This window comes from Musa acuminata, chromosome BXJ1-10 (genome assembly GCF_036884655.1).
Source record: "Musa acuminata AAA Group cultivar baxijiao chromosome BXJ1-10, Cavendish_Baxijiao_AAA, whole genome shotgun sequence".
Classification (NCBI taxonomy): domain Eukaryota; kingdom Viridiplantae; phylum Streptophyta; class Magnoliopsida; order Zingiberales; family Musaceae; genus Musa; species Musa acuminata.
Window position 1 is genome coordinate 21,256,249 of NC_088336.1, and position 21,260 is coordinate 21,277,508.

Consider the following 21,260-nt stretch of genomic DNA (forward strand, 5'->3'; position numbering starts at 1 on the left):
GAGAAACATGCGAAATTCAGAAATCAATAAGTAGATCTTAACATATTCTGCAGTTGATACTACAAAATCTAATATATGAAGGTTTTCTTCATGTTAAAACTTGCATCGTAAAGACCATTACAAGACAAAGCATGGGTGAAATCCCTTCTTTGCATCAACCAGACAAATACTATAACCAAGAAGAATAAGTTACTTAATCTCCCAATCCTTCAACTTCTTGCTTCCTTTTGGTTTTTCAATTGGTGCATTCATACCTGCCATTTTTGCATTATACTTTGATCGAAGAGGGCCATTCATACTCCACCTGTAATATCACAAAAGATATTAAATCCAAGTACATCTCAAGGGCATGGATATCTATGTTCAACCAAAAGTTCTAAGTTCTAACTTCCTAAAATCATGACTAGATAATTCACAGAATGTCACAAAGCATTAAAAAATGATTTTGTTCTTGGTTTCACCAGCAACTCTTGCGATAAAAAAGGACATGGCTTGTGGCCTAAATTTTCTCAGTTTACATTTTAATTTGACAAGGTCATTTCTTCTTTATGATAGCAAACATGAAAACTAGCATTAGCTGCTATCACCACAATATGCGTGTGTGTGTGTGTGTGTGGTGTGTGTCTACAAATTGCTGATTTACGAGGCTAAAGGTATACTCACGGAGCATTCCAGTCAGTTGTATCCTCATTGACAAGATGAGTCCATTTGGTCCTTCCACTACGTCCAAAGTGCTTGACTTGCATGACCTTAGGCAATATAGTCTTATCCATCCTATCTTCTCCAGTTGGTGCAGAGAAATCACGCCTAAATATATCATCTGTACCCGCTGTCGCTGCATGGTCATCAGAACTAGACTGGAAGAAAGCACCCTTGTGATAGTACTTCTGCATAAACCTCCACTTCTGCTTCGGTGCAGAGAGTGGCTTTGGATTCTTCCGCTCCCATTCCCTCCTTTCCTCCTCTGTCATATTCCTAACCTTCTCAATCTCTTCCTTTTCCTTCAACCTTGCATCCCTGTCGTCTCTTTCTCTCTTAATCCTTGCAATCTCCCTAGTCTTCCAAGCTTCATATTCCTCAGCCTCATTCATATCATCATCTGTGTCCACATCTGATATGTTTGCCTCAGCCTCCAAATTCTTCTGGATCTCCTCATCCTTCCTTATCTCCTCTACCACGATTTGCCTAGTCTCAACTTTTCTCTCATCTAATCTCTTCTTCACTAGCTCCTCAAGGCGTCGTTCCTCCTCCTCAAGCCTCTCACGCTCTGCAATAGTATCTCGCTGTGACTTTGGTATAAAGACTGGCTTCACCATGGCAATACCCATTTGTTCCTCCTCTGAGTCTGTCTCATACTCGGATTCCTCCTCCTCCTCTTCTGCTTCTTCTTCCTCTTCTACAGGGAGAAGAGCAGCCTCCTCCTGTTCTCTCTGAAGCAATTTCTCTCTTATCCTGCGCCTCCTCTCCTCTATCGCGTCCTCATCTTCCTCTTCCAACTCCAAGCCCTCCAACCTATTGTTTTCTTCCTCGGTGGTCAATACTATCTCAGCTTGCCGGATCCGCCGGTGATCGGCCCTCACCTCTTCCTTGTTCTCAGTTCGGCTCTCAGCCAGACGCCTCAGCCTGCGATCATCTTTCTGAGGTACATCAGCATCATCCCGAGTAGGGAAGGCCTTCTCGAGGGCGGCCAGCTTGGAGGCCCTGATGTCTTCATCATCCTCCACCTCGTCTGCCCATTCCGGGGCTTTGCCGGGCCAGTACCTCTTGACCTTGGTCTGGCCGATCTTTCCCCGGAGCTTGTCGCGGATGGTGATCACCGTGTCGCTAACACCGGCCGTGACCGACATGGCTGCGAACAACTGACCGCTGACAGATCTTATCGCCTCTTGGACTTCAAAACACACCAAATTTCATGAGAAAATCCCTGACGTGTATCAAAAAAAGAGGGGATTACTCGCTGATATCAGAAATTTCTCGTGTCAATTAAGCTACTGGATTCCACACACCAAATCTAAAGAGAAGGCACTTAAAGATCAGAATACAAGGGAGGAAAAGCACCAGTACTACCCGAGATTGAGGCAGGTCATCATCAAATTTGGTAGGAAAAAGACTGACCAAAGCGGCCAACACCGATCAGAACGTTCTCCTTTCTCGACAGCGTTAACAAATCGCGGATGCAAGCTATATTTAGAAAGAAGAGAAGAAGAAGAATATCTTACCGTCGTCGTCGTCTCTCCGGCGTTCGCCTCCGCAAGTGGGTGGAAGGGAACGACGCTTGGGAAGGAGCGGCAAATTTAGGGCACGAGACGTAGAAGCCGAAGGAGACTATTTTACCTTTTGTTACCTTGCACCCAAAGTATGTTTATTTTTCGCGTATATATATATACATATATATATATATATATATATATATATATATATATATATATATACATATATATATATATATGTATATATATATATATATATATATGTGTATATATATATATACATATATATATGTATATATATATATACATATATGTATACATATATATATATATGTATATATATATATACATATATATATATGTATATATATATATATACATATATATATATATGTATATATATATATACATATATGTATATATATACATATATATATATGTATATATATATATATACATATACATATATATATATATATGTATATATATATATATGTATATGTATATATATATATATACATATGTATATATATATATATATGTATATATATATATATACATATATATATATATACATATGTATATATATATGTATGTATATATATATATGTATATATATATGTATATATATGTATATATATATATGTATATATTTATATTTATATGTATATGTTTATATTTATATGTATATATATATATTTACATATATATACATATATATACATACATATATACTTATATATATACATATACATATATATATAAATATATATATATACACACACATATATATATATACACACACACATATATATATATACACACATATATATATATATATACACACACACACATATATATATGTATATATATATATATATATACACATTACGGCAGCGAAGACAAACCCACATCCTAATCAAAATAAGAGAAAGCAAATAAATATAAAAACAAGAGCTGAAAGGGTAAAACTTATCGTCGCTAGTCTTCCTTCCGATTGGTGCTTTCGACTGCTTCCTCCCTCCTTTCCATGGCCGGATCCCCTCTTCCCGTCGTCGCCGCCCTTCTCTTCTTCGTTTCCTCCCTGGTCTTTCGCGTATCCCTCGCGACGATGCAGCCTCTCTGCCCTCGCTTGAGCGTCCCCTTCCTCGACGACCTCGGATCTCAATGCCCTCGATGGATTGAGCTTCCCTTGCGCCAGGAGGTACCCTTCTTTCTCAATCAATCGCGTAACCGTGCGTCCTAGTTTATCAAAGGCGAGAATTTTCTCTTGGTGTTTTGCGAATTCTTTTGGGGCTTTGCGATTAATTGTGATGTTTTTTTTTTTCTGGCATTATTATGACTGTTTAGGAATCCTAATGCCTCATGATCATTTATCTTATTTAAAGTTTTGACATTTTTGGTGTCTGGGGGTGTGGTGTCATGGATATTTGCTAGTAGGCGCAAATTGTTTTTTGGTTTTGATCGACGGATGGGTATCTTTATTAACATCTCTCGCTTTATAATTATAATATTGGTATTTCTGGTCGTTTTAGCTTCTTCTGCAATTTCTCCTTTTAAGAAATATATCAAATGTGAACTATTGAAAAGGAAAATTTTTATTATTTATGGTTGGTTAGTAAAAATTGGAGTGTATCCCTTAGTATATACGTGGAAGCAGCCTTTGTATTATCTCTTCATCTATTTTCTTGTGTACTTTATAAACAGAGGCGTTCATTCAGTGTTTCTTGGTAGCTGACAACTTCGTTTGTGGATATCCATGGACCACGTTGATTTATTCGCCAGTTTTATCAATTTCTTCAGTTGATATTAGCTACAGGTCATTCTTCTAGTTTTTCTCTGGAAAACGGATGAATGATTCGTATTGTTAAATAGGACAAATTTTCCCCCTTTTCAACGTTCTATTGATTGCGGGATTTTTCTTTAGAATTTTGAAGTTCGGGAGAGTATTGGGCTTGTGGTTCTTCTTCTTGCTAGAAAGCAATTTGAGATCCACTGTTAATTAAATTTTATAGCCTTTAGTTGGGCATTACAATTTTTTGTCTTTAGCCTGATCTGATATCTAGATTCAAGTATGAATAATTTGTTATAGTCATCATATAGTTAAGTTTCAATATGTCATGATCTAGTAGATTGTTAGTACGGTAGAACATTTAAACATTGTGATTTAATTTATTTAATTATTAATGCATGAATGTTTATATGAAGATCCTATTTGCTTTAGAGAGTGAAAAGGTGGTAAATTATGCCATATTTAACCAATAAATAAACAATAAACATTCTGGATTGTAAACTATGGCTGTTGCCTTAACCAAACACTTGAGTGTGTTTGGTAGCAGCTAGTTGTTTATGGAACCAACCAGTTAGGAGTTTTTTAGTTTTTTGGTGGATGTTACTTGTTGCAATTTATATACATATGTTATGAAAGGAAACTTCAATAGTATATGAAATTATGGACAATGGCAGAGTTTAGAAAACTATTCATAGTGCATATGGCGTATAAGATCCATTTATGGTGGGGGTTGTTTCCCTTCATATTGGACATGGACTTCATTCATATAAAATTTTATACCATCCCCTGAATGAAGAATTGTCTGCAGGGAACATTTGTGGAGGATGATTTATGTAGGACTCCTATCTTAGCCCCATATCAGAAGTGGAAAGAGACTTGAATTGGTTTAAAAGTTTGATGGATGTACTGTGATTAACTTGGGGATAACCATTATGGATACATGGTTCTAGAACTATAAAATTAATTGGTCAGTTATTCCCATTAAATCGGATCATGACATTTTGTGTACTAGAAAATGGAACCAACTAATAAAGAGTTCTTACTTTTTCAGTGGATATACATATAATACAAAAGGAAACATCAAGAGTATCTTAAAATATTGGCAATGCACAGGGTTTAGAAAACTATTCATAGCGCATATGACATATAAGATCCATTAGTGGTGGGGATTGTTTCCCTTCATATTGTGCATGGACTGACTTCATTTAAAATTCTCTATCATCTTGTAAAGAGTTGTACTAGTAGAGTATGCATGGAGCATTTGCTGAGGATGCTTTATGTACTAGAAGATGGGAGTCAAAGTGATGGTAATGATTTGATGAATGCTGATAATACATGCACTCGATTCTAATTCAAACAAACTTTTATCCAGCCACAGACCCAAAGGCAAAGGGCCTAAAATCAGATGATTATCTTCATTCAGCAGCTAGAGTTGACAATTAATTCATATTACTCACATACGGAATGGAGTACTTAAACAAGGCAGTCTGTCGGTGTTACTTTAACCATTGTGATAGACTGTTAAGTTTTTTATTTAAGATTCCCTACTCAACTTGATTGTGGATTACAGATTGCAGATATATCTGATTTTGTCTATACATTTTGAAGGTGAGAGGAGAGACACTCGAGAGATACCTGAATTGTGGTGATCAATATTGTTCTGTTCTTTTTGGTGTGTCATGGTGCCCATTCTCACGGAACATTCAACCTATTTTCGATGCTCTTAGTTCCATGTTTCCTCAAATAAAGCACTTACTAGTTGAAGAATCTTCTATCATGCCAAGGTATGTAGTTCGCAAGTCATACATGCTCTTTTTCTTCATCAATATATTGGTCCATCTTGTATGGATCATGCTATTTAATGCAATAATTTTTCACTTGCTATGCAGTGTCCTATCGAGAAATGGTATTCACAGCTTTCCAGCTATAATGCTGATCAATCAGACATCAAGAATTCGATACCATGGCCCAAAGGATCTCAATTCTCTGGTCCATTTCTACAAGAAAAGTACAGGTTAATTTCTCAAGTTGCATTTTATTTCTTATGACGGTTCTTATTGCTTCTGGGTATTTGCCATCTGATGCTTGTTGTCCTAGTTTTATCAGAAGCATTGTGATTTTTTTTTTCCCCACCCTTTTCCTGCTTTCTACGGGATGGGGGTGGGGTAGGTCTAAGTTTTTCGTATTGCAAACATAGTGCTGTAGCAGATATGGCACCTGATTCTCCTCTTAAAATTGAGTTATTCATTGAGGTCTCTGTCGCCTGCAAGATATTTGGTATTGCATGACCAAGACATTATAAACTGTGAGATGGACAAAGCCATCATAAAAAAAATTAACTATACTTCTAAGTTCTAACTCTTCCCAGTGTCTTAAGTTTGCAGCAAACTTATTCTCAGTTATTCTTATACAGGTCTGAATCCTATCATGTATCTGGCTATTGATCAATCTGGTTCAGGAAATGTGAAGTCCCCTGTACTGGAAGTTGAGTCTGCAAGCGAGTTAATAACCAAGGAACCTTACTTAACCTTTGGCATAATCTACATCGGTCTGAAGATAATTATATGTTCTTTTTCTGCCATCTACTCCTGCTTCAAAGCTTTCTGGGTCTCACATGCTTGTCATCTGAACTTGAGTTTTCTTCGTGAATCAAGTCAGCTGTTGGAGCAAATGCTCCATGTGGTTGAGGTTAACGGGTTGTGGAGCAACATTAGATTCTGCAACAAGACAAGTAACTTTCAGAAAGGGGCAAATAATGCCCGGGCCTGGGCGTCTTCCTTTACTTCAGTCTCCCTGGGCGAGTCATCTTCCTCGAGACTAGCCTCTAGTGACTCATCATAATCTTCTCTTTCGATCATTGTGGTTATAACAAGTATTTGGTGGATCAAATCTTCCCCATACTTTTGTAGGGCAATGTAGTATGTTCGCTAGTTATTTTCTTTTTGTTGTGTATATATATCTCTCTCTCTCAAGATTAGGCATATAGGAATTAGATTACATGTAAAATTTTTAGTACGAGTCTTTCTGTATATTATTTACTACAGCTACATTTTTGGCAAAATTCAGATTTGATATCTTTGTATCATAACTGGGTTTCATGTTGAACTAGTGCTTTTTATTAATGAGCTACTGATAGTGTCATAGTCTTCACCCCAAGCCTATATATATAATCCTCATGACTTTGTGAAATACCTCTCGAAGATGTTGAGAGTCTATCACGAGAGAAATTTGAGTTTGAAACTAGATTTGGCCTACGTAAGAGTTAGTTAGCTATGACAACTTGGAAATTGTCCACATAAGCATTTTGTTTTTATTTAATAAAGCTATAATAAAAATCATATGGTTGCGATTTATACATTGTAGATTCCAGTTGTAGAAATTTTATGTAAGATGACAGACACCACTATGGGTTGTCACTTGATTTTACTTTATTTTGGGTGTATTTGTTTTCATATTTTTATATCCTTCATCATGAGTCTACCAACTGTCCTTGATTTGTTTCGGAGGGTTTTATGATAATTGACCTATTAATTGGATGAGATCGAATCATGAATCCTAAATATTTAAATTCAGGTTAACAATAATAAGAGAGAGAGAGAGAGAGAGAGAGAGAGAGTATGTTCCATTCTTGCGAGAAAGCCAAGGAGATCGAGCGGGACAAGGCGTGCGTGCGTGCGTGCGTGAGATCGAAGCCATGGTGATGGCGGGAGATCAGACGCTTCTCCTGCATAATACACTGCCATGATGGCGCGGGGGCGACTACTACGTGTCTCTGGGTCATCAAGGGCGTGCTCTTGGATGCCGATCTGCGAGCACTGAAGGAGCCGGAGTTGGAGGAGTGGGTGATATATGCCGGTGTAGCCATTATGGACGTTCAAGGCCTGCTCGATAAGATCCTGGACTGGCAGCCGGGGGAAGCAGCGGCGGCATCGAACCTCTTGTCGCGCTGCTTCCTCGGCAACCGAGTGGCCTCTCGCCAAGCAATTCTAGTGGAAGCTGACGGAGATGGCGTGCAAGCTGAATTATTACCTGGTGAGGAGGGCGTCTGCGTTGGGCCTCTGGAAGGATAAGGTGAATTCCATGGATCCACGAGAAGAATAGTTTTCCACCGTCCCAAGTGACGAGGTGGTGGGAAAAGACGAGGATGTAGAAACATGATTCAGCGGCAACAATCTGAAGATGACGATGGCGGAAAAAGACGAGGCTGCTCTCCTCGGTGATCATAAGCAAAAGCACCATTTATATGGAGTTCATCCTTGCTCATACGATTTATCACGACCCTTGGGTGCGCCGGGAGTTCCGAACAACATCGAACCATGATGTGTTTCTTCAAATGTACTCCTTTTGAGTCCATGTGGATCGTAAAAGAACTTGCGAGCTCGATAACCGCGGAGGTGTGTGAAGACATTTGACAGTTTCATGTGAATGAACAATCGTGTTTAAATTATAATTTAATTGAGGATATAAGGAATATAAAAATATCATTTTATGTTTATTTTTATCATGATCTTTTATTGGATGTCATTCCATATTTGCTTCTATTATTCTGTGCTTATTTTTATCATCATCTTTTATCATGTGTCATTGCATGTTTGTTTGTTCCCGCAACAGTGAGCTTTCGTCAAGAATATCAATCTTGAAATAATATAATTGAAATATCCTACGAGCGAATGACTTGTGAGGGAGTATGCTAGCTGATTTGAGGTATGAACGTAAGAAACATGTGATTGATGTTTGACTATTTGATCTCTAATAAAGTTGAAGTCGATGGCAATATGTTTCATGCATGGTGAAATGTTGGATTGACACATAAGTAGGTAATATCGATATTATTACAGTATATTGTAGGAGTGGATTATGAGGTGATGTCAAGTTCATATAGCAGCTTGGTGACCCAATTGAGTTTTGTAATGGTGGTAGCGATAACTCGATATTCAACTTAGTGGTGGATCTTGGGAATATATTCTATTTTTTAGAACTCTAACTAATTAGATTTATTCCAAAAAAGATAATATAAGTTAACATAGATGTTCTATCATCATTATTATTTGCCCAATCAACATCGATGAAGGCATGAAGATGAAATAATGAGTGTTTATGAAGAAAAAGTCTATGATTAAGAGTTCCTTTGAGATATCATAGGACAAGTTTTAGTGCTGATGAATGCGTAGTGGAGGGTCGATGCATAAATTATGATAATTTGTTGACTATAAATGAGATGTCTGGATGTATAAGAGATAAATACTATAAGGAACCAAGTATTTATCTGTAATGTGTGACATCCGTAGCATGTTTGTCATTATATAATTTGAGTGATTCAATAATGGAGAGTGAGTGACAACTTCTTTGGCATTTTATATGACTTGAGATAGGAAAAATCCACTCCCAAAAAATATCTTAAGGTTTCTAGATGTTTAATGGAGAATTGATCTACTAATTATTTAAGGAATTATTTGATCTCCTATATGATTATTGTCTTTGATGATAATATTATTCACATAAACTAGTAGATATAGAGTATTTTACTTTTGTTATTGTAGAAATAAAGAGGTATCAAACTTAGAGTTGACGAAGTCAACTGATGTCAAAAATAAGAAGTTCATTAAGCTTCGTAAATAATTTTTCATAATTTACAAATATGACTTGAATATTGAGTGTGGATGAAGTCAAGAGATTGCTGCAAAAACATATCTTCAGTTAAGGTCCTATGTAAGAATGCATTGTTAACATCTAGTTGGCATATATGTCAACCCAGGAGGTCTTACAATTGGACTAAATGTTTTTATGAAATCAACATCTGATCCTTAGTGAAACTCTTTGACCACTAAATCTGCTTTGTATCTAGTAATGAATCCATCTAGATTCCACTTAATTTGAAATATCCACTTATACCCGATGATATTTTATGTGCGATAAAATGATATAAGGGTCTATGTGGCATTATGGAGTAGGGCATCATATTTTTTATACATGACATTGTATCGGTGTGAAATTTTTTGAACTTGGGTGACAGTCGTGGATTAAGTAGGTTATAGTGAAGAGTTTCTGGTAACATGGAGGTTAAGAATTTGACGTGGTCTAAAAATGTTATTTCTAGAGTGTGTTGTCATATGATGTTCAGGCTCGGTAGTATTCTTGGGTTGTGCTAGAGATATGAGAATTGATGGAGAGTTACTGACACGTACCTCATCAAACTGATGCATTTTTGTGTTACTTAGCTATAGAAGATAAAGACATCATTTGTGGTGCTGAGGGTGTTGCTTCATTGAACATTGTAATGTGAGTTAGTGAAAAAGTAGACGAAGAAGTTACATAGGGGGTAAGGTGTCGCTAAACTGGAGTGATAAGGGAGTGTAAATCTAAAGGAAAAGTGTTGATTGATATGATGATAGGTGTGTTTCAAATGGGTTTGAGATTACTCATATGAATTCAGTGAGGTATAATTGTTGTAGTAGCTTGCATTGCTGAAGGCGCATGATTTTGGAAGGAAAATGTGAACTCAATAAAAATAACATAACATAATATAAAAACCTTTTGAGTCTGAGAATCATACTATTGAATCCTGGATTTTGATGATGAAATCAATTGATGAATTTATGAACTAATATGCTTTTGAGATAAGTGACATAAGAAATACTTCGATCACATACTAGAACTATTAAAGGATAAATTGTCGAAGCAAGAGAATCGGACTTTGTACCAAGAAAAATATCATATCAAAAATTGAACGATTGATCGATGTGTCGTAGATTGAAGCACTTTCTCTTGCTGGTGGGTGGGTCGGGGAGTCTCGTGATGATCACTAAAAACAACTATGGTGTTATGCTACGAGATCCTTACAAGGTATACACCTGAGCAAAATTATGCATGAGATATGCACTAATCTAATCTTGTAGTAAAGTTGTTAATTATTTCGTACACCATTTGGCAATTATAAGAGTACCAATGAGTTTCATTTTTTTGAAACAGAGATCAAAAGTCTCGACTTTTTCTCATGAATAGATTTAGATATATATTGATTCTAAAAATTTAGATAAATCATTGTTTCGTCTTGTGTCTAAAATATAAATACAAATTTTCTACTAGATTAAATTTTTTTTATGTTTTCTAAATCAATTATACGAGTGGAGTTCTTGTGTGCTAGCGAGTTCTTTGACTCGTGCCTTACGAGTTGAGTTCGCTTCGATACAACGAGATAGTCAATGAAAATATCAAAAATTAAAATTATAAATCTATTCTCAATCTCTCTTAGTTTATATTTCTTTTTAATCCATATTTCATCATCACAATAATTTTTGGATCCGTTGATGATATATTTAAAAATTAAATAATTTTTTTTGAATATCATCAAAAGGTACATAATCATAATCTTAATCTATTTTGATTATGATATTAAACTTTTAATAATAGTAATAATAATAATAATAATAATAATATAATTACAAATTTTATATTACATCTGTGACACACTTATTTGATTCCCTCTGTCGGATGACAGTTTCTGAGGACCAACATATGGCTTTCGTTTTTCTCCACTGTTGGTGGCCTACATTGTCACGAGCGTCCATCCACCGTTGGTTGTTTCCACAAGATCACATGGAACACATATGGAGACTTGTCCGACTTGTTAGCTGCTGAAAGCATTCTACCGTATTCAACCAGTGCAGGCGTGGTCAAGAGAAATCTGAGAACTTTCCTCTCATCGAAACAATGCCATGTCTTGAGGGGGATAAGTCCAGATTCAGCTTAGTTGTGGATTGCAATACAACCACTCTCCCCACGGCTTTGTCGACAGGTGTAAAGGAGTCGTCAGTCTTGGAGGAGATGGAGATTGGATCTCCAACCCATACATATCTCAGAAGCAATGTTTGCCACTTACGTACCTAATATAATTTATGAGCCATTAGAATCCAACAACTACCCGACACAGTTGGCCGGTTATCATTCTCGGCATACCTTAAATCTTTGTGAGACCGAGATCTGAGTACTTCCTAAATTCTTCTTCTGTAAATTTAGGAATTTACGAATTTTAAATCTAGCTCATCTTAAAAAACTTCCTACAGATGAATCCGCAATCTCGAAAACTAGTTTACTGCACAAAGCTTCAGATGCTATCAAGTCAGTCACCAGCCTTGTAAATTTGTTAGATTTAAATCTTGAAAGTTGTCACTAACTTGTGAGGTTACCTCAAGACTGACAGACCTGAATGTGTGTATGAATGTTCATTGGACCAAATGCCCCGTGAAGTTGAGCAGATGAGTAACCTTCCGAAGTTGTTTGGATACATTGCAGTTGATAATCTTTGCGCACCAAACAACCAGAGATGTGAGAAACGGATCAAGTAGGGGACTTACTAAACAAATCTAAATTATCTCCTCAAAACTTAAGTTTCAGATGAACTATAACCAAAAGAACATCAGAGCAATAAGCTAATTCCATATGCTAGATTTTATATACCACGCATATGCATCTCAATTTCATGTTATGGAACTCCGAGAAACAACTGGTTTGCAAATATATCAATGGATAGACTCATTTGAGCCCATAAATTTTAAATTAAGTACAAAAGGAAAAATGTTTGAAGTATCACAACTGGAGATGTAGCAAAAGATGGATTTCACTGGCAGCAGAATTTTTGATGGTTTGCTACTCATGTAGAAAGCCTTTCTCTTCCAGGTAACCTACGACTTGCCCAGCCATGGCATTAGGAGACGGGCAAACTCCATTCTCTTGTTTTATCTCTATCTACAGAAAGAAAAAGGAGTGGTTTAATTCAACATAAAGTCTGCATAAAATGTGTATAAGAACGCCACTTCAACAACCATATTAATGATTTCCTCAGCCGTGTCAAACAAAAGGATGACTGTAGCCACAGGCAGGGTGCTCCTCCCATGTTACACGCAAGCAAAAGAGTACAAGAGCCCACAACAAGCACCAAAAGGATATCAAAGGAACATACTGCTGTCTAGATAGTTTTCAGGGTATGGCAGAATATATAATGTATTTTGATACATGGATTCTTGGGTGAGGATGTAATGCTTTCAACAAAACTAAAATTTATCTAGTCCTAATTGCTCTGCAGATATTATTACATTCTTGCAGTAGTCATCAAAGGATGAAATCATCCACCGAGGGACAGGTTTCAGAACAAAATATGCTTGAAAAACTGTGTATCGTCAATCAAAATAATGTTGTTAGTAGCCACTTGCTAATGGCTTCAAGATCTATCTTTGCAACAACCTCCACAAGTTGTTATGATCATACATGGGATTGGGCAAATAGCATACCAACATGAGCTCCATTTAGAAACTATATGATAACTCTGATTGGGACTTTGTATGTAAATGCTCAGCAGTGGGGAATAACAATAATATTAAGCAGTTGAAACTTGAAAATACCTCACAGTTTAGAGGTGGTTCGTATGGATCATCTATCCCAGTAAAACCTGCATGAATAACAAAATTCAAACAGCAAGGATGCAAAAGTGTCAAGTGTGCAGCAAACGATATGGAACTACCAATGACTGAGGGAAAATAAACAATCCTAACAACATCCATTCCCTACAAAATTTGTGAAACAATATTAGCAATATCTATTCTCTACAATACAGCATGACCTGATACAGCCAGGAAAAAGTGAAGCCATTATCAATTTTGGTCACTTGCAGAGATCTGTTCCGCACAAGCAATTTATAGCACTTTGGTTCACAAACATTGATCACAATCTTCTTTGAGAAGATAACAAATACAGAAAACAATGTACTATATTCTAATTCTACTAAGTAGGCCTCATCACAAGGCACAGAAAATGGAAAAAGGGACCTACAACAGAATGTGTTGGAAGAAAATTTAGAAATGTTTTATTCAATTAAGGTGCCAAACCCAAAAAGAAGGCTGGAAGAAGAAATAGTCAAATTTGATCCAATATATACCATCTTCTTAAGAGTTAATTTATCACACCAAAAAGTAATCTTACATTTAGCATAAATATTGCCAAAAGAAGGAAAAATATCGTTTCCCGTGCTCCCAAATTCAGTGACAATGTATTTGTAGGAACATGAGAAAACACATGTTTCACTAGTAATTTTTTGGTACATGAGATTAACTACTATAGATTGTTGAGTAAAGAAGAGACAAAATTGTGCATATACCCTTCTGGAGGCTCTAAAAGAGGAAGAAGGAAAAGCATAAGCAAGATGCAGACATGTAGAAGAGCATAAGTTCTCCTGCAGGTATGTAGTGACACACAACCTTCAAGTAACTTTTAACCTCTCCAAAGTATGCCAAAATGGTTAGTGTCACAATTAAATGACTTCTAATTATCGTACAACAGTCTCTATGAGTCATCTAAATAATAAAAAAATAGCATCTATGTTCTTCAAGAATGTTTCTAGCACCTTATCATCTCCTTTTAATAAAGGTGCTTGTTATGTCTACTGAATCTTTACTTGCCGAGGATACCTATTACACTGATGTAATTTATGTCATTTTTAAGTTTGGTAGTGATAAAGCTCCTAAGCTCTTGAGTTCTCCTTTATGTTTCAGAGGAGCTTCTAATCTTCCACCAATGATGACTTTAATGACTTTTACCAGATTTTCCTTGATGGTTGATAACTAGTATCTTCGCAGATTAGATTAGTGTTTCATTTTCTCATAAAGGTTCTCCAAAGCAGTATGAATGAACATCTTGATTTTCTAGTTATGAATCTTAGGCTTAATTTTATATATACCATCTAGATTCTAGTCTTAGCTTCCTTAACTTATTTTAGTGCATCAGGAGCAAATATTATAATCCTTTCAAGAATGTCATCAGGAATCTGTTGCCAGGGTATATCTATTTAGATGGTGCAATGTATTCATAGAACTAATAAGTTATTAGTGAGAACAAAATGGACATTAAAATTGTATTTTCTTTTCCTATTCAGATTCAGATGTATTTGGATAAGCACAAAATTTTTCAAGGTTGTCATAAGCTCAAACAATTATGATGACATGACTAACTTGATTTACAAGGGTCACATACTGAGCATTAAACTTGAACTCAATGAACGAGGTTGTTGAACAAATTGGGTACCAGTGCCTGAGGATGAGACAACATTGATAGATTCAGAAAAGAAATGTGACTTGTGAAAAATAGATGCCCTGAAACATTATCAGTCATTAAAAAGCAATTAAATTTAAAATTTTCTAGATCATTATCAGTGAACATTAGGTTTCACTAAGAAAATAGCAGTGCCAAGGACAATAGGCTGTCTGATTGCCTTGAGTTGAATAGCTCAGCCAACAATGTAATAGGACAATGTCTGTATCCTACGTTAACACTGATCCAACAAACTTGACTGGGAGAATTTACCTAATAAGAGCTTCTGAATCTTGTCCTAGAAACACTCTCAAAACAGTGACAGGGAAAGGTAACTAACAACTTCTCTCCATTAGTTACGATGTGGTACATTTGAATTCCCAACAATGACAAATCACAAGGTAAGCTTGCTTATTTTAACAAGTTGTTGATAGTTTAGATTAAAACACTGAGCAGGAGATTTGAGGCATTCCTTATGGCTACACTCGATAAAAAATGAAAAACCTGTTTCATCAGAGATTATAGAATTGTATGAAAATGCTAATGGTATGAAAAACTTCATATTTAGAACTACTGTTAATCATTTTTTTGCTAATAAATCCACATGAAATCAGTAAGATATATATTCTATACATGAATGCAGTGTAGAACATGTGCAGTGTACTAGAACACAAAAATTCAAATGAAACAAAAAACAAATGAAGCAAATAGAAAACTACAATATCATCTGCAATGTAGAACATTATCTTAGCCATAGGAAGCGATTTCTCAAACAAATAACCTTAGTTTGCCTTACCAGTCCGTACTAGTGTACCGACCGGCCATCAGTATGGTATGTACCGAATCATACCGACACACAGTATGGTGGAGTCTACTGACAAATCGATATGTACCACCCACATCGGTCCCCTGTTAGACTGGTACGTACCATCCATACCAAACATTATGTCATGGTATGGCTAACTTTGCAAATAACCATAAAATAAACAAGCTAAATCACATATTACCACAGTTCAATCTTTCCCCATTATGATTGTGATCCTAGATCACTTCAATTTACAATAAGCATGATTCTCTAGAACAAGGGATAAAGCTGAGTACAGTTAACCATACGTAGATGGTAAACAAAAATTTGTTCCTTCTTGTATAACCATGTTCTTATGAGAATAATTGTAAATTTACATGCATGATATCAACTTTCTGAAACTTTAAGGAATGATCACTTTAGGGTTTGGCATGTTGTACTGTTCAGAGACTTGCGAAGAAACAAGATAAGTTGAAAACTAAAAAGAGAAGACAACAAAGAAAAGTCCTCCTCCTAGCTTATGTTTAGGTGATCAAGCAAATATAGTACAAGGAGGAATATGACACTATTTTAAGACCATAATGCAATTATGCAAAGACAACAAAAATATCCATTATGTTTAATTAGTTCTGAGCATGAATGTATCTTTCCAGGTCCAGCAGACATGAAAGCTCACCTTTTATCTTTCCTGCTCGAGCAAGTTTGTAAAGGCCTTTTGGATCCCTTGCTTCACACAGCTCTAAAGGCATATTCATGAATACCTACGACACATTAACAATGAACCAAGTCCATAGTTGGAACAAATTTAGTGGCAGATAAACACAATTTAAGGAGAAGGGCTGACTTCAATGAAACTAGATTCTGGAAGAATTCCACGACATGAGTCCCTGTCTTTCCTATATGGAGAGATCAAACTAGCGATACAGATCAAACCCGCATCTGCAAAGAGCTTTGCCACTTCACCTGAAATAATACATGTTTACAATTATTAAGAAAAGGGTGGTAAGTGCATGCGACTCCCGCCAATGGAGCTCTGGGGAGAATTAGTATATATCAAGGTGTAAAATTACAGTTCATTACTGTAGTTGCTGGTCAGACCAGAACCGCACATTACTGCTGCCATACGAAACCATGTGTTGGAATGGTCCAAGACTAGTCAGTACTAATTAGATACCTTGCATGTTTTTTTTTTGCCTCAATAATAAATCAAGATATGTTTTTGAGATCTTTACATACTAAATATGCATGAAGTTAGCACACAATACATGATAGATGTCTAATAAAAACTTCAATAAGTTATTATACATGATGAAAACAAGGATACAGGTTACCTTGTTAATATCAAAATGTAGTGCTTCCAAAGGTGGTTGTATTGGATGTTCAGGTTGAAATTTAATAGAATAAGAAATTTGTTATTAACACATTGTGTCAATTGTATATCAATTGTGGCATAGTCATGCGATTCTACTCATCAAATGCTATACTGGAGCCTACAACTATGTGTATAAGTGGCACTCCAAGACTTGAGTACTGCTGCTATGACCATGAGCCATATGAAGCCTTGACCTAGGAAACTGGAATAAAGTATCAACATCATTTTGTCACCCATCAAATTCATGCTAGTAGAAATGCCATGGCCACGAGCAATTCCTATCTGAACTCATTTTCAATTAAGTTCTCTCTATCTCCTCAAAGTCATCAGTTGCCTTTTCTATCATCATCAACAACCTTTCCTTTTGTCATGCTATGGGATGAATGAAATTGACTCATTATGCCAGAATCCATGGAGGATCAACTACCTATATTCTAGGGGAGTCCAGTCACATCTTAACATCTTATCCTGATCCTCACATGTCGAGAAGCATCGTGGTATTCAGCATCCTCAATTTGTTTCAAAATAATTGTGACAAACTGTTGGATTTCCTACCTCATCAAGGACTAAATCAATATATTGTGTATATTCAGTTTATCAATATATTTGACTTTATCTATTCCCCTTTCTCTGTCCAAATATAGGCAGTGCAATCTCTGAAAAAAAATTAAATCTAGATCCAGTATAGGTTTCGACAACTGATTGGACCAGTACAGTACCAGAACACTGAGTAGCATAGCAACATGCACTGCTCAATATCATTAAAAAATAAAATACAGCCAGATACCACCCTATATGATCTAGTACAAGTCCTTGATTGAACCGATAACAACCAATTCGATACATCAGTCCGACCAAGATTGGATGCAAGTTTAATTAATGTAAATCAGCTTTTCCAAGCATCCATATGATGGACAGTTATTTTGTATATCAAAGTGAAGGTAGACTAATTATGCTCATATATATATATATATATATATATACAGAAAATATATTTAAAAAATAATAAAATTTTAATTTTCTTTATTGGTCTTATGAAGATTTTTTGAGCATTCGAGTCTCATCCATGATTAACTCCAGTGGCAACTTGAAAATCTGTTGATCAAAGATGAACCAACACCACTGGAATTGTCATTGCCACTGTCATGTTCGAACTCGGATGGACCAAGCAGAAGTTTGTCTCATGCTTGCCTCATGTTTGTGATGGTGAGTGCTGATAACAAACTCAAGATCCTCATTAGCATCATTCCTCAACCCTCATACTCATAGATGGGCTACTCAGATGCCCATATATCAAGTTTCTGCCATTGTTGCACAATAAATAAAAAAATGTTTGCTTGAATAACTTGATTTCCATAGATCAATTGATTGCATGTTACTCAAAATTAAACATCATAAAACAACTTACCAACCCTGCGTATATTTTCTGTGCGATCTTCTGTTGAAAATCCAAGATCTTTGTTCAATCCATGCCTAAGGTTGTCACCATCAAGTACATAAGCAAGCTTACTTCTTGAATATAGCTCTTGATCCAATGTACATGCTAAAGTGCTTTTCCCTGGATTAAAATTTACAAATTTTAAAAGAAAATAAAAGAAACAATGATAGGTTATTTTCTACATGAACCCTTATTTGAAGATTTCAGCGCTTAAAAAAGAAGCAATTAACTATAAAGTTCAAACCAATCCTAACTAAAATCATCGGCTTTATGAAATTGCAAAAGACAGTTTTGGTTACATTGCCAAGTTGATCAAATAAATAGTAGATGTGAAATTAAGATCCCTACCTAGAGAGTTTTTCTGAATTAGGGGCAATTAGTGAATGAGGTTCAGGCCAATCTGAGTCTATACAGGGTCTATTTTTCTTTATATATTTTTTCAGAATTTATGTTTTAAATAGGGAAAAACCATAACATGAAAATTACAATAATAATACGAAAAAGTGCAAATAAAAGATCATGATTCCACAAATAACATATCTTCTGGAGATGAAAAACATATAATATCATAGGAGCATTTTTCAAGAATGCCGATGTAACATTTGGAAGTGTGGTAATCATTCGAAGAAAAAAAAAAATCAAGGTCTCTATGCAACAATCTTGCTGCAATATAAAAAAATAAATAATCTCAACTTTTACTATATTATAGTATGCCTTACTGATTCAAATCAGAGCGTAACATTCAGTGATAGCAATGTCAGTCTAGTTCAGATATACTATTAAAAAACTAGTTAACAACAAACCCTAGGTCTTTAAAACAACCTTGGATGATAAAAAAATTTATCTAAGGCGAGCATAACCAAAAAAGAATTCAAGTCCAAGTTTCCTTATATAATTGGCGAGCTCATTCACTTTAGCTTAAATTTTCAATAACAAACAATTGCACGGATATTGTTGCAGAATTAAGAGAAAACAAATGGGTTAACCTGTATTACTCAGGAAATAACTTCCTAGTTTGGACGTGGAATCTGTTGTAGAGGAAGATAGTGAAAATTTTTCACTTTAGCTTAGATTTTCGATGTCAAACAATTGCGCTGATATTGTTGCACAATTAAGATAAAACAAATGGGATAGCCTGTATTACCCAGGAACTAACTTCCTAATTTGGACACGGAATCTGTTGTAGAGGAAGATAGCTAGTAACCACTGAGCTAAAGCTTAACTTGTTATTCTCAGAAGTTTATCAAAAATTGTGAATCTAAAATGTGGTTTCATCACATAATCATAAGAATTGCTATGAGTAACAGTATAAAGATGCATTATGTACACAACCATTCTACTCATAAGAGTAAGAACACTGCATACATTGACCCTTCTCAGAATCTCTAACAGAAGACTTGTGCATCGGGTTCACCTATATTTTGGTAAAAAGATGTGATGGTTCATGTCAATTCATCCTTTTTAAACTGCAAACAAGGTGCATAAAATGCAATAGGGAAATTATAAACTTAATGACATCTAGACATGGTGACTAATGTACCAAAGATAACTTCCACTAGAAGAAGAAAAGGCATGCAATAATCTTGATTAAAATCAGTATATCTGTAGCCCACCGTTCAACAAATGATGCAAATTTGAAATTTTCACAGAGAAGAGTTGAGGTTGCGAATTTAATTATCAGATTGGTTCCTAGACATCCTAGACAATTCCTAATAACCTAATCTTCAGCACAAAGTTATACCAAAAGGGCATGGATTTGCAACAACACTAATATAAGTTTTTATGCCACTCAAGGACTCATCGTTTTTTCGATATTTATTACTGAAAATACAACTTTCCGTTGGATAGCTGACTTCCGTTTCGAGATGTTTCGGATCATGCCCGGCGCTGCACTGATCGTTGAAGAAAAAAAATGACAAAAGAAAAAAAAAACATAAAAATCGCAACAAATCCGAAACCTGAGCCGCTAAGACCGGTGATCCAAACGACGCAGCCCTTCTGTTTCAGCAGCTTCTGCCGATCGAGCTTCCCCACCGAACATTCTTGCCAGAAAATGTTCGTCGACTTGCCGACAGCGGACATCGAGGTAACTCTGCAATCGCGAAGAATGCCGACGCAAAAAAAATATCAGCGGTAACAGAGCCCAACACTCCCTCCCCCCGAACCCCCCAAACCCCGAACAAAAAGGCAACTACCCCACAAGAAATCTCCACCAAGAATCGATCGTAATCCTTCCCCTCAAGAAATATCCCCTCAATCCTCGATACCACCGCCAAGGATCGATCGAAACAGGAGGAAAGGGGAGATCATCTACCTAATCGTCTTGGGATGGGAAGTGATCCGTGCTTCTCCCTCGTTTGATGACTATTATTCGTTCAAACGTACAGCTATATATATATAGAAAAGAAGGGCGAGCAGAAGATCCGATGAATCTGCCGGTGAATCCGTACGACTCGGAATCGGTCGCAAAGCGCCAACGAACTGCTCCCGTTGATTTAACGGGTCTGCACATATCTGCCGTTACAATCTCAGTATACACACTCTTCTAAGTGATGGCCTGATGG

At 36.1% G+C, this 21,260-nt stretch overlaps 3 protein-coding genes across 6 annotated transcripts; 1 reads left to right on the forward strand and 2 right to left on the reverse strand.

Annotated features, from left to right (window-relative positions):
• Positions 1-15: 15 nt before the first annotated feature.
• LOC135582493 (uncharacterized) lies at positions 16-2,351 on the reverse strand. 3 transcript variants are annotated; one of them, XM_065086360.1, is made up of 3 exons: positions 2,220-2,351; positions 664-1,891; positions 16-304 (listed from the first exon to the last, which is right to left on the reverse strand). In XM_065086360.1, the coding sequence occupies exons 2-3, from the start codon at positions 1,845-1,847 to the stop codon at positions 190-192; spliced, it is 1,299 nt and encodes a 432-aa protein (XP_064942432.1). In that variant the 5' UTR covers positions 1,848-1,891; positions 2,220-2,351; the 3' UTR covers positions 16-189. The 3 variants fall into 3 exon arrangements, with proteins under 3 accessions (XP_064942432.1, XP_064942430.1, XP_064942431.1); XM_065086358.1 differs by having other exon boundaries at positions 664-1,924; XM_065086359.1 differs by lacking the exon at positions 2,220-2,351 and adding an exon at positions 2,068-2,189 and having other exon boundaries at positions 664-1,924.
• A 781-nt stretch (positions 2,352-3,132) lies between these two features.
• LOC135595451 (5'-adenylylsulfate reductase-like 5) lies at positions 3,133-7,090 on the forward strand. Its single transcript, XM_065086367.1, has 4 exons — positions 3,133-3,414; positions 5,611-5,786; positions 5,892-6,016; positions 6,416-7,090. Exons 1-4 carry the CDS (start codon positions 3,241-3,243, stop codon positions 6,841-6,843), a joined length of 903 nt encoding a protein of 300 aa, XP_064942439.1. The 5' UTR covers positions 3,133-3,240; the 3' UTR covers positions 6,844-7,090.
• Positions 7,091-12,427: 5,337 nt separating this feature from the next.
• On the reverse strand, positions 12,428-21,149 carry LOC135582495 (adenylyl-sulfate kinase 3-like). 2 transcript variants are annotated; one of them, XM_065086368.1, is made up of 7 exons: positions 21,011-21,149; positions 20,655-20,788; positions 18,667-18,816; positions 16,731-16,849; positions 16,563-16,647; positions 13,401-13,447; positions 12,428-12,747 (listed from the first exon to the last, which is right to left on the reverse strand). In XM_065086368.1, exons 2-7 carry the CDS (start codon positions 20,776-20,778, stop codon positions 12,649-12,651), a joined length of 624 nt encoding a protein of 207 aa, XP_064942440.1. In that variant the 5' UTR covers positions 20,779-20,788; positions 21,011-21,149; the 3' UTR covers positions 12,428-12,648. The 2 variants fall into 2 exon arrangements, with proteins under 2 accessions (XP_064942440.1, XP_064942441.1); XM_065086369.1 differs by having other exon boundaries at positions 20,892-21,015.
• Between the last annotated feature and the right edge of the window lie 111 nt (positions 21,150-21,260).

Excerpts from the sequence above, each read along its gene's own strand:
- LOC135582493 (XM_065086360.1), bottom strand. The coding sequence starts at position 1,847 with ATGTCGGTCACGGCCGGTGTTAGCGACACGGTGATCACCATCCGCGAC. Across the intron at positions 305-663 it reads ACAACTGACTGGAATGCTCC|GTGGAGTATGAATGGCCCTC; the intron begins GTGAGTATACCT and ends GTGATATTACAG.
- LOC135595451 (XM_065086367.1), top strand. The coding sequence starts at position 3,241 with ATGGCCGGATCCCCTCTTCCCGTCGTCGCCGCCCTTCTCTTCTTCGTT. Across the intron at positions 5,787-5,891 it reads GAATCTTCTATCATGCCAAG|TGTCCTATCGAGAAATGGTA; the intron begins GTATGTAGTTCG and ends CTTGCTATGCAG. Across the intron at positions 6,017-6,415 it reads TTTCTACAAGAAAAGTACAG|GTCTGAATCCTATCATGTAT; the intron begins GTTAATTTCTCA and ends ATTCTTATACAG.
- LOC135582495 (XM_065086368.1), bottom strand. The coding sequence starts at position 20,778 with ATGTCCGCTGTCGGCAAGTCGACGAACATTTTCTGGCAAGAATGTTCG. Across the intron at positions 18,817-20,654 it reads CACCGGTCTTAGCGGCTCAG|GGAAAAGCACTTTAGCATGT; the intron begins GTTTCGGATTTG and ends ATTTTAATCCAG. Across the intron at positions 13,448-16,562 it reads TCGAGCAGGAAAGATAAAAG|GTTTTACTGGGATAGATGAT; the intron begins GTGAGCTTTCAT and ends TTATTCATGCAG.